At 46.5% G+C, this 13,304-nt stretch overlaps 1 protein-coding gene across 8 annotated transcripts in view; it reads right to left on the bottom strand.

Moving 5' to 3' along the window:
* Positions 1 to 9,196: 9,196 nt before the first annotated feature.
* The window catches only part of Anks1b (ankyrin repeat and sterile alpha motif domain containing 1B), a 1,085,844-nt gene continuing 1,081,736 nt past the window's right edge, over positions 9,197 to 13,304 (bottom strand). For 5 of the 8 annotated variants that reach the window (XM_085843084.1, XM_085843085.1, XM_085843088.1 and 2 more), the window contains one exon: positions 9,197 to 12,695. In XM_085843084.1, the coding sequence (XP_085699210.1) occupies positions 12,585 to 12,695 (111 nt within the window). In that variant the 3' untranslated portion in view covers positions 9,197 to 12,584. The remainder of the gene's footprint in view (positions 12,696 to 13,304) is intronic. The other 3 variants (XM_085843086.1, XM_085843090.1, XM_085843092.1) reach the window with 1 other exon arrangement.

The raw sequence follows: 13,304 nt of genomic DNA, 5'->3' as shown, positions 1-13,304 counted from the left end.
ACCTGGGTTTAAGCTTTTCTTCACCTAGAACTTGCTCTGTCCCTGGCTGACCTTGAAAGAGATTTGCATGGTTTTGTCTCCTAGGTTTAAGGGTATGTACCACCATTCCTGGACCTAAACTCAGCTGGGTAGGATCTTGCCCCAAAGTCCCACTCCCCTAATCTGTTATCTTCTAGAACGTAGGATTCAGCTCCATTCTACTTCCTAGTGCCCCTTTAATATGTGAACCATATATTTTGTATTTTTCCTCTCTTAGCTTGCTCCTTTTCATTAAAATGCTCTTTGTAAGAGTGAACCTTAGTAACCACACAACAGAATTTATACCAGGCTGTTTTGAGACTTCCTCTTTCAAAGCAATTAATCTAAATCTCTTCACCTTAGCCTCAGGCAGATTTGACAGTGGCAAAAAGCAGCCACATTCTTCAGCAAAGAACCACAAAAACAGTCTTTATGCCACATACTGAAATTCTTCTTCACTGAAACCTCTTGGGCCAGGTCTTCACAGTTCAAATCACTCTCAGAAACAAAGTCTTGCATATTCCTACTAGGACAGACCATTAAGCCCCACTTAAAGGATTCTACTGCTTTCCAAATCCAAAGTCCCCAAATCCACATTCTTCCAAGCAAAAGCCTGGTCAGGCCTATCATAGCAATATCCCTGTGTCTGGGACTTATTTATATTATATTATTATTATTATTATTTTGTTTGTTTGTTTTTCAAGACAGGGTTTCTCTGTGTAGCCCTGGCTGTCCTGGAACTCACTCTGTAGACCAAGCTGGCCTCGAACTCAGAAATCTGCCTTCCTCTGCCTCCCAAGTGCTTGGATAAAAAGGCATGCGTCACCACTGCCCGGCCATGGAACCAATTTATATCTTAGTTAGGGTTTTACTGTTGTGAACAGACACCGTGACCAAGACAACTCTTAAAAGGACAGCATTTCATTGGGGCTGGCTTACAGGTTCAGGTGTTATCATCATGGTGGGAGCATGACAGCCTCCAGGCAGGCATGGTGCAGGAGGAGCTGAGAGTCCTACATTTTCATCTGAAGGCAGCTAGCAGAATACTGGCCTTCAGGCAGTTAGGCTGAGTGTCTTAAATCCCGTAGCCACAGTGCCACACCTACTCCAACAAGGCCACACCTCCTAACAGTGCCACTCCCTGGGTGAAGCATATACAAACCATCACAACTGCCCATACTCTCTGCTGGCACCGGCTTTCATCCAGAAACCTGTGTTTTGTTCTTGAGACTCCTTTTCCTCCCTCCTGACTTGAATCCTCTCTTACTGAATCTAGCCTGTGTTGGTTACTTTCCTGTTGCTGTGGGAAAACCTGGACAAAAGCAACTTAGTCGAGAAGTGTTTACTCTGGCTCCCCATTTAGGGTGTAGTACACCCTAGTGGTGAAGTCGAGGCGGCAGGAGGTTGAAGAAGCTGATCACATTCTGTCCACGGTGAGAAGAGAGCAAGGAGGGCCTGCTGCTTGTAAGCTCTCCTCCACTTACACAGTATGGAATGCTCTCTGCGGACCCATCCATCACAGGAGCCAGGAACCAAGCCTAGATTGTCTGGTAGATCAGCATCCACTCTTAACTGCTGAGCCATCTCTCCCGGCCCCCATTTGTGCTCTTATTCTATGGCATTTCCTAATCTGAATTTTGAACATCTCTTTATAAACTTTAATCTGTGGTCTTGGGCCTGTGTGTTGGGTGCTCTTTTGGTTCAATGGCTTTGCATGGCCTGTTCTCTATGACCCTCTGAGCCCCTAAATTATTTTTTTCCTCTTTCATATATCCTTTATTTTATTTTTAAAAAATATTTATTTATTATATGTAAGTACACTGTAGCTGTCTTCAGACATTCCAGAAGAGGGTGTCAGATCTTATTACGGATGGTTGTGAGCCACCATGTGGTTGCTGGGATTTGAACTCAGGACCTTTGGAAGAGCAGTCAGTGCTCTTACCCGCTGAGCCATCTCACCAGCCCTTGTATATCCTTTAAAACAACCTTCACAGGTTGATGATCTGTCTCACCTCTCTTGACACTCTTCTTCTGTTGCCACTTCTATTTCTTTATACTGACATTGCTTATTTGAATATTGTCCCCCCCCCCACCCCCGTTAGATCCTATACTCTTGGAAGGCAGATGTGCTATAACACTAGAGTCTGAATGCAACTTGCCCTGCAATCAAAGCCTCAGTGAATGGTGCGTGATTGAAGCTCCCAAGTGCCTGGATGCACACGAGATTCTCTGTGCTCCTGCATCCACGAGGTTATTGCGAAGGTGATGAATTGTGTTGTAATGTAGCACTAGAGTTTTCTTTATGGTTCTGTGTTATCATTTTCCTGTGAAACGTCATTAGGGGATTGTAAAACTTCACTTGGATAAAAGAGGTTTGCTACTAAATTATAGGGAATGAATAAACATATCCCCAGAGTGTCGAAGTCTGCAGGAGAGGCCATCTATTATTCAACAAATGCTCATATTATAATTTTCCCCATGACCTTTTGAGAAGGAGACCTGCCTTTCTAATAGTTCCTAGTCTCTAAAGATGGTCACTGGAAAAGAGTCCTTGCTCACGTCTCCTCCCTGCAGGTCTGCAGATGTGCTAAGCAGTTATTAAGATACCTGAATGAGAACTTCAGTTACTCTGGGGCTATGAGGTTAACTGCAGAAGGAATAGTCTTCCAGGCATCTGTTCGAATGGAAGGGGCTGAAGAATTGGATCAAATGTGATGCCCATCAGAGACCAGGGCTTTGAAGTCACTTAGCATTGGATGGCAATTTGTTCCTGGGCCTCCTTGCTAGTATGAGGAGACTGAAACTTGGGGAATTTTCATTTGCAATTCCAGAAAGTGAGTTGCTGGTGACCATTGTAAATTCATTCGTGAGGTCAGAACGTCAGGACTGGGAATACAGCGCATCACACATAGTGAACAGGTGAATAGAGGATGTACTCCTATTGTTTTCCATCTCCTTGGATGAGGTGCATCCAAGGCCTGACTCTGGGTGTGTAGTCTGAGCTGCTAAGCAGATTTCAAGGCTCTCAGTAGATGCGAAGGACTTGATGGGGGGCAGGGGGAGGAGGAGGGGGCAGAGAGCATCACCCTCAGAAGCACTTCCTGCCCACTCCAGGCGTGGGTCACCCTCACTTCATCTCCACAAAGCTGGAGATTTGCAGGCTAGACAGCCCCAGTCTTTAAATTAAAAATTTTTTTTGTTGTATTTATTTATTTGGTGTGTGTGCCTGTGCAAGTGTGCTCCTGCATGGATGCATGTGTGCGTGTGTGCTAAGCAGTGTGTGTGTGTGTGTGTGTGCATGTGTGTGCTCCTGCCTTGGGTTGAGTGTGGAAGTCAGAGGACAGGAGTCAGTTCACCAGTGGGTCCTGGGGACTGAATTGAGAACGTATGTCATCAGGCTTGGTAGCAAGCATCTTTACTCACAGAGCCATCTTGCTATTCCTCACCCCCCCCCCCAACCCCACCCTCTCTTTTTGAGTCAAGGGTCATTCCAGGCTTGTTTTGAACTTCCAGTTCTCTTGCTTCTATCCACGTGTTGGTTATATTGGTACATCATTCAGTTTTCAGAAGAAGAGCTAACATTCCCCCACCGTGTCCTCCCCCCCCCACACACACACTCGCCAGGCACCAGCGATGAAGCTGGGGCTAGCATCCAACCCTGGTTTCCTTTCTTGGGAAGCCCAGACTGAGTAACTATGGTTTCAGGTGGGACCCGACTGGGTTTCATGGAGATAAACAGCCTGGGTGTGGCACAGGCTTGAGTTTCAGTACCTGGGGAAGATGTCCACGAACTTGAGTGATGGACAGGTTCTCTCTGCTCCCTCGCTTGACAGTGATGCTAGCCTCCTCCCCTTGTATGGTAGTGTTCCACTCTCCTCACTGTGGACTCTTTGTCCACAAACCTATTTTTTGTTGTTGTTGTTGTTGTTTTTTTTTTTTTTTTTAAAGACAGGGTTTCATGTAGTCCAGTAGCCCAGGCTGGCTGGCCTCGAACTCACATACTCAGGATGACCTTGAACTTCTGAACCTCCAGCTCTAGTGCTGGAATTTTAGGTATGTATCCCTGTTTTATGCAGTGCTAGAGATTAAAACAACAACAACAACAACAACAACAACTACTACAATTTAGGAGGAGGGAATGGAGAGCTGTGCTTTCTGAGAGTGCCTTCAGAGCCATGCTGTGAGCAGAACTCTCTCCCTATATGATCTAACTGAATCTCAAGGCGGTGCTTCAGGTGTTCGTTATGCATGCACGCAGTATGCACACGGAGGGCCCGGAGGTTGACTATCTAACTGCCTCCCATGATGACTCTCAGTCTGGTCCTCCTGCAGAAGCTGGGGAGGGAGGATCTGAAAGCATCATTTCAATTCTGCACTCAGGTCATTCATTTCGTGTGTCTGCTTTAAGCAGCATGATTGATGCATCAGCTGCCTGCTCCCAGGAGCTTCCGGTAGTCAGATACCCCCCTTCCGGTAGTCAGATACTCCCCTTCCGGTAGTCAGATACTCCCCTCCCAGTGCTCACTGGGATGGTCTTTGGCCACTCTGATAGGATCCCGTTGGACAGCAGAGGCTGGCGTGTTTTGAATTTGCCAGCACCCGGCAGCTACCCAGTCTGCTCTTGGCGCTCAGATGATTGCAACATTGATGGTGGGAAGGTGTTAGCCATAACCCTGACTCTCCCTTCGAGGGGCCTGCTTCCATTTTGAAACCGATGTGTGCAACATATATGTACATGTGCATGCCTGTTTGGATGTGTAGGCCAGGGGATAATTAATATCTGATGTTGTGATGATTTGTATATGCTTGGTTCAGGGAGTGGCAGTGTTGGGAGGTGTGGCCTTGTTGGAGTAGGTGTGGCCTTGTTGGAGTAGGTGTGGCCTTGTTGGAGTAGGTGTGCCACTGTGGGTGTGGGCTTTTAAGGCCTTTATCCTAGCTGCCTGGAAGCCAGAATTCTGCTAGCAGCCTTCAGAGGAAGATGTAGAACTCAGCTCCTCCTGCACCATGCTTGTCTGGATGCTGCCATGTTCCTGCCTTGATGATAATAAACTGAATCTCTGAACCTGTAAGCCGGCCCCAATTAAATGTCCTTATAAAAGTTGCCTTGGTCATGGTGTCTGTTCACAGCAGTAAAACCCTAACTAAGACAGAAGTCGTTTCTCAGGTTCAAGCCATCTAGTTTCTGTTTGTCTGTATGTTTGTTTGAGACAGGGTCTCTCACTGGCTTGGAGTTTGCCAGTAAATCTAAGTATCTACCTATCCCTCCCTCCTCTACACGGGGATTACAAGTTAATTTACCGTGTTTGGTATTTTACCTAGGTTCTGGGACAGACTCAAGTCCTCAAAGCTCTCAAGGAAAGCATTTTATGAGCTGAGCCCTCTCCCCAGCCTCTGCTTTGGAACGCCTTGTTTTATTTATATTTATTTATTTATTTATTTATCCTTCTGTTTGCAGCCATTCAGAGCCCTTTTCTCACTCATCAGATAGGAAATAGACCAGGGATACAGGGCTTGTGGAAAGCAAAGGAGAACATGTCAGGCACGTGATGTCAATCATGGTCAATGACCCAGGAATCCTTTATGCCTCTCTTTGCAAACTTCATTCCTGTCTCGTCCGGGATTCCTCACCTATGGGTTAGGCTCCTGCTGCGTCTGCATCAGGAACACAGTTCTGTTTAACCCCTAGGCTGTTGGCTTTCAAGAGAGCCTCTGCTCAGCAGGAAAACTGTCCTCTGCTCTCTTCCCAACTGTTCTAAACTTCATTCCCTTTGGGCTGTGTGTGCTTCAACGGAGCCATCAGGGAGGATTGGGAATAAGGGGTACTTAAGACTCTAGGCTTGCCTAGCATGTGGCTTGGGGGTGCTGGCACAGATTGGCTAGGTTGGCCAGTGAGCTGTGTGACCCAGCAAGTGGTTTAATATTCTTTTTTTGTTTTGTTTTGTTTTTCGAGACAAGGTTTCTCTGTATAGCCCTGGCTGTCCGGGAACTCACTCAGGTTGGCCTCGAACTCAGAAATCTGCCTGCCTCTGCCTCCCGAGTGCTGGGATTAAAGGCGTGCGCCACCATGCCCGGCTGGTTTAATATTCTTAAGGAGGGAACCGCAGGTATGGCCAGTTCTGGGGACGGGCCCTGCTGCTTCTCATTTCTCTCACTGAAGTATCTAGAATCGCCCCTAACCCAACATCTCCCTGTCCCAGGAGATGGAGGGGGCGGGGAAGAGGGGCAGGGAATAGCTTTTAAAGTTCCCATGTGATTCCCGTATGCAGTGGAGGTCAAGGCAGATCTTCTCTGCCCTTGGCCGAGATGTCTAATCAGGCCTGCCCCCTTGGCACTACAGCTGAATGCTCCTGTGGTTGTGTGAGCTGCTCCTTAAGTTTATTCTGCCTTCCCAGCCCTGGAAGTCAGGCACACAGGTGCGTGCCAGCATGGGGCGGAGCTTAGGACTTTTCCTTAGTTGGGTTTCACAGGGCAACTCTGCAGGGATCGTCCCCAGCGCCTCCTGTGGTCTCTGCCTTCTCTGTCCCGGTCTCTATGTAAAAAGCAAAAAGCGTGAACTTGCTTTTTACATATTCCTGTTGTGACTGCGGCTACCAAATCCAGTCCTCCCCACTTTTCTTCACTAACAACCCTTATGTTGCTGAACTGTTTTTTGGCTTCCTAGTAACGAAGGGTGGCCAGTGAGCCTTATGGAGCTTTCTGGAAAGTTCTTAAAAGCTTGGTCATCAAGGCAACAATACCAGTCTTTAGACCTTACTGTCTTTTCTCCTGCCCGGAATGTGACTACTCAGAACAGTGCTCTGTCGGCCTCAGTGAGACAAGGAAGTCTTCCCAATACTGAGGGTAGAGGCCACATGCTCGGGTTGGCAGTGTGAGAATATAGAAGTGCCTTAGGATTAGGAAGGATGAGAACTACCACTAAAGAGAAAAGAATTGGCTCAGGACCCACAAGACCAAGCCCTCAGACCAAGTTCTCAGCACAGAGGCAATTTATTTACCCCGGCGGGACAGAGATCAGGGGTAAGGGACAAAGGAGTAAAAGGAAGAGGGAGACAGGGAAGGGGACAAGAGAGAAGGGAGGAAATGAGCAAGGGAGAGAGGAAGGGGTATTTGTCCTGGAGGACAAGGACTGCCTCTGGATAGAGAGGAGATAGATGTGGCTCAAAGGCAAATGGCAGTTTATAAAGGGACAAGGATAAACCCCGTGTTAGGATGAGGTGTTTAATTTTAATTGGGCATGTTAATTAGGTGAGCCAAAGAGGGCTTTTGATTGCTGGGCTTCAATACTCTGATAGCTGGACGTTGGTAGTCAGCCTAAGGAGGAATAAGTGGCCAAAGAAAGGAATGGACCTTGGTAACTAGCTTTAGGAGTGTAATCTAACATTTTTCTTGTTAAATCAGGGCAGAGTGAATGGGAGAGAAGGGCAAGACCTGCCAGAGCCATGTTTGCCACACTCAAGCTGGCCAGACTTCACACACTTCAACCATGTCCTGGTCTGCCTATCTCCGACATTCATGGTGCACAAAGGAAAATTCAACCACTCCCTTATAGAAGCCATGCTATGTCTGGCATTCTCGTCGCTAAGTTCCGTTTATAACTGATACTCTCATACAGCAACGAACCTCCAGTCACTAACCTCTGCCCCCTCCACCCTCACTGTCATGTGGCACATGCATTTGGAGGTCAGAGGGCAACTTGATGGCCTGTGGTTCTCTTCTTCCACCTTGAGGTGAGTCCAAGGAATGGAACTCGGGCTTTCATGGCAAGTGCCTTTTCCTGCTGAGTCATCTCACCGACCCCATGCTGCACCTCTGAACATTTCAAAATGTGTTGTTTTCCCACAAGAACTCAGCTTTCTTAGGAAGCCTGTGGATACAGGGTCTTCCTTTCTACTCTTGCCAATTGGTTGGAGCTCAGGCACAGTTACCTCTTAAAGGCTGTCCCACAAATCACCCAGGCAGGGTCTCTGATGATAGCACACCCTGGAAATGCTGATAAAACATGCCAGAATACCTTTATTCTCCTTGGTTTCCCAACTCAACCATCTCTCTCTCTCTCTCTCTCTCTCTCTCTCTCTCTCTCTCTCTCTCTCAAAACAAAACAAAACAAAACTGGACTTGTACTTTTGAGACATGTGGAGAAATCACCCTCCTGAATGTCAGAAAACTGTTGATGTAGCTTCTTCCTGGGGCTGACTCAATGTTTCCTAAGTTCTGTCTTGAGGTCTCTTGGGAGCTCTGCCCCTGTATGGACTGCTTGATTGTATCACGGAGACCTTGGAGGACAGTCATATTGGGTATTGAATATGGGTTGCTTTCGACGGCTTTTATGACCACATTGTGAGCGGAGTTTGTGTGTAAGCCTGTCTTGTCTCAGCTGTCCCACTAGGTCAGTAAGACGATGTAGAAACATCATCTGAACTCTGGGGATCCTGCATGCCAATCACCTGACTCCGCCTTTCTCTGGCTGGCTGAATCAAGTAGAGTCACTCATGAAGCCACAGCTGCTGCAGCTGCAGGAGACAGCTGGGTGACCCCACTGGGGGTGAGCAGCATGGGATGTCTTAGCCTTATGTGCCTCCCTCTTCCTTCCCTCCATCATGATCCAGTCCTGGAACGTCCTATAAAAGGCCTAGGCAGCTTTTTACAAACACAGGTCTCTGGGGGGTTGCAGAAGAAAGGGAAAGCTGTTTTGACAATGGGTAACTGTGACGAATAGCTACGAATCTCTGAGTTACACACTGAAGACAGGGTGTTGAGTCTGGAATGATGTGCAGAAGCAGGAGGAGGGAAAGTGGTGTGAGTTCCCAGCAAGAAGAGAGACTTGAGATGAAGCCAGGAAAGTTAAATCCCTGTGGATACAGGGAAACACCTCTGTATGCTGGATGGTGACTAGGCAACAGATCTGACCCCTGTATACAGGTTCTTCTTGGCTTGGGGATTTCTGTGGAAAACCAAGCTCTGCTCCTAGGGCCAACCTCAGTAAATATTTGTGAGGCCAAATGGGCTTGTGGGGGCCAGTATGATGGGTCGGCTAGCTGCAGAGACGCTGCTGGTCTCTATTGGCTGGTCATTGCTTCTATTAAGACAATGCTTATAACCACCATACTGCTTTTCAGAGGAAAGGTAACTCATTGAATGGCCAGTAGACAAAGAGAGCTTAAAGCTGTAATGTCAGTAAAGAGGCTTTATTCTATACAGATTTCTGAACGTGGACATTACATTCTAGCTCACTGGAAACTAGACTACTCCCCCAAATCTTCAATTCATTTTAGAAATAGGAGTAACATTTACTTGGAGTCCAAGTGTAAATGTTTACTGATTTTGGAGGAGGTGGCCACACGCCCTTTAAGCTTAGACGCCTGTTCCATCTCATCCAAACATTAGATAGGCTGGCGACATTCCCAAGCAGTCCAATGTGAGAGAAACCACTTCCATGACTTATTAACAAGCCAAGCAGAATTTTTATAGGGTCCATTCATCCAGATTTATTACAGAACACCATTTAATAAGAAAAAAAAATTAAACGGATCGATTGAATTGAAGTCCTTCTGTAAAGGGAGCCATTTAAGTTCTCCTTTGATTAATATTAGCATTTAATGGCTTGTCACTCTCAACCGCTGGTTACTGCATTTGTCAAATATCAGGCTTTCCCTTTAAACAAAGTCAGCTATAAATCCCATGTCCCGTGCCTGAGCTGGCTTTTCTACTTCTGGCGTGTCCCTTTCGTTCTCTGCCTTGCTCTGGCCGTGGGCTGATCCTGTGCCCCGACCTTAGATTTGGGTGAAGAATGGAGAGGGAGATCAGAGTTACCCCTGCCTTTCTCTCTGAGATGAACCACAATTGTCTGTTGTACGCTCCCATCTGGAGGGGCCTAACTCTGCCACATGGCTGGCTTTGCTCTTCCTGCTTCTTCAACCTGGTGCCAGCACAAGAAGATGTTTCACCACTACGCTAGTCTTGTGTCTTTTAATTTTCCCTAATTGGAGTGTGCTCCGTACTTCATGCTGGAATCATTATGAATACAAACACACATGTGATGAACAGAGAAAATAAAAGCAAAGTGAACAAACTGGCCCAGTGGAAGCGTCAGAGTGGAAAACCCCTGCCTGAGATATCCCAGGCCCCGGGCCCACTTCAACCGAGCTTTCATGGGTTTATCTCTTTTGGGTTCAAAGTCCCAGGCCTCTGAATGACAGGCAGAGAGCACCCTAAGACTGCTTTGGGTTTTCAAGGGTAGCAGTCATGGATTGGGCAATGGGTGATGGAGGTTGAGGGACCTGCAGCATGGTGGTCGCCGACCACAGAATCAGTGTAGCTCTGACTAGCCCATCACCTACTTTATAGCAGGTGCACGTTTTAGGGAAAAAAGATGAAAGGACTTGAGGATGTATAAGGATGTGCAGGGGATGTTTTCCCAAGCAAGCTATATGTTTTATGCTACATAAGCAGTCTGTTTTTTATTTTTTATTTTTTTTGCGTGTGTGTGTGTGTGTGTGTGTGTGTGTGTGTGTGGTCCCCTCTGTTTTAGAAATGTCTGTCTTGCCAATTCCCCCCTTATACGCCACTTTTAAAAATGCAAAGGCATCTTGGCTTATGGCTGAAATTCAAGCTTTGGGAAGTCAGTGTTTCTTTTTCAGACTGTGAACTTGGAAATGAGCAAGTTATTTTGTTTTTTTTTTTTTCTCACTGATGTTGCCAATTGAAAACAAGTCTCTTTATCTGAGGAGAGGGCTGGGCCTTTGGTCACAGAACAATGCCAGGCACCAGCCACTGTACAACTTCTGTTTTATTTTGTGTGCTTTTTTTTTAAATATAGGATATAAATAATGACAAAAATTACAAAATTTATAACTGGAAGCCCAAGCTTATATATACATCTGCTTGTGTTTCAGCAGAGCTCCTGGATGCTTTGCTCCTGTACAAGTTCCGTTGGTACCATATTCGAATGTTATTCTCTTCTCTGTTTACTACATACATATCAACAGTGAATAGGCAAAATATATACAAGGAACTATTCAGTTCAAGTAATTTAATATTGTATTAAAATTCTTCCACACTGAACTCAAACCATATACATTTGTCAGTTGAAATGAAATTTAGTTTTTCTTCAAAACTCACCAACTGGTGAATGTGAGAATCTCAGGTTTAAAATAATATTGGTTAATTAAAAAAAAAACATTAAGACAAGTTCACAATTTATCAATATCGCTATAATGAACTTCAAAATGATTCACAATATGATTGGTTAGAACAATATACATTAAAATGTTATTTTTCTATAATGATATTGATACTGTTTATATAATTTGTTTCTACAGAAATATACATTATGGTATCATACAAATACTCCACAGAGACATTAAAAAAATTAAAATACCTTAAAGAAACGTAAGTAAATTTATTTAATCAAATAGTAAGCAAACATTTTTTTTTTTTAATCTGTTTCAAGAAAAGTTTTTATTACTTTGGAATTTCTTCTTTTTTTGTGTTATTTATTTTTTCTAGAAAAGAATTTTGCAATAGAATTTTATTAACATCGTTCTCAAACAAGGTTTCCTTGACAGAAATCTTGGCAGCAGGAGCCCTAGCTTTTATTATTTTTTTATTTTTTGTTAAACGTGTTCTTTAAAACACCCCAAAGGCTAAACAAAACAAAACAAAACAACCCCAAATAAACCACTTATGCAGGCTACGGCTGAGTCAGCACTTTGAGTCACCCGAAGCACTAGCCTGTTCTGCTCCTGAGGCAGAGGGCATCAGGGCTTCACCCTGACAGAGCCAGGACCTCAGGGCAAGTAGCAGTAGGAATGTAGTCATTTGAAACGAAACCAGAAACATCCCGCACAACAAACCTAGTTTTCTTATGAATGCATTAATGAAACATTCTTTTTAATAAAAATATTTAATACAAGACACATTTTTTTTCTGTGCATAATAAATTCCTCTGTTTTAAATCACTTTTTAAATTTTTTGAATCATTCAATAAAGGTTTCCTTTATCTGACATAGTTGATTACTATAAAATCCACAAATATAGAAATCGAGTGTGTTGGGGGGGGCAGAACTTCCTGGTGAGGGCTGCTTTGTCTTTTTGCATGGAATTGTACTCAGTGATACAATGACTTTACAGGTGCTTTGTGGGTGGGGAAGTTCTGTTCTGACTTTCCCTTCAAAACGGCTGACCTGACCGTGAAAACTTAAACCCAAGCTCTTTAGACTTTTCAGGCAGTACTGGAGACCCTCCCTTTCCCCACCCTTTCACTTTTAAAAAGGTATTCTCCCCCCAACTAAAGCAAAGCAAGTACGGGGCAGTTGAGCAGTACCTCGGAGGAGGCGGTGGTAGCGGAGTTGGGGCGCCCCGCGCAGCCCCCCTCGCGCCTCTAAGGGGCGTCAAAGTCTCGCTGGCAGAAGGCTCCCTAGGGATGGCCGTCGCCCTTCCGCCCGTGACGAGGCCACGCGAGCTGGAGCAGTCTTCCTCCCGGGGCGGGTGGACACGGAGGCGCGAAGGAGAGCCTGCTGCGGGGACTGCTGGGCGAGCAAGGCACCGCGAGGACGGGGCGGCGGGTATCAGAAAATCGTGGTTTCATACTTGGTATTAATGCCCCTCTTGGCTTCTTGCCCCGGCTCCACAATCCACGGCAGATTGGCCAGAGTCTTTTGCTCAGAAGGGTCGATCTGCTTTAAAACAGAAAGGCTGATGCCCGTTATCCGGCAGCTGGGCGGCGGCGCGGCCGCGTGGGCGCCGCTGGAACCCCACCTCGGGCCCCGCTCGCCCAGCCGCGCTGCGGGGCGGCCCCGGCGGCGTCCGCGCTTTCGCACCTGTACTGCACAGCGACTCTGCAGGGGCCTGCAAGGGTGACGCGAGTGAGACCTGGCCCCGCCCCCGGGGCGCAGAGGCAGGGGAGCAGCGGTGGTTCCCAACACCCCAATATCGGGGTCGGAAAGAACCCTACATCCTCCGAGGACACTGCAGCACTCCGCCCACTTGCCTGCTGCCTCTCTCAGCTCCAGCCATGCCGCCCTGGGGATGGCCCTCGGGCACCCATCCTTGCTATGAGGCCTCTGCTCTCTCCCGGTTGCCTCCTAGCCAGTGTGGTCCAGGTCTTGGCTTCAACACCACTTCCTATCCTAGAAGCTGTACTCGCCACACCCTCTACAAAATGGCACCTCAACCTTTTAGCTCCCCCACTTACGATCTCTTCCTGACACAGACACATACCACCTGTCTACTCCCTCTTCCACAACGGATGCCCCGCAAAGGTGGGGGTTTTGTTAACTTTATTGCTA

Source organism: Mus caroli, unplaced genomic scaffold (assembly GCF_978045245.1).
Source record: "Mus caroli unplaced genomic scaffold, Mus_caroli_1 scaffold_9, whole genome shotgun sequence".
NCBI lineage: Eukaryota > Metazoa > Chordata > Mammalia > Rodentia > Muridae > Mus > Mus caroli.
The sequence above is the reverse complement of the archived record's forward strand: the minus strand, read 5'-3'. Positions and strand labels throughout refer to the sequence as shown.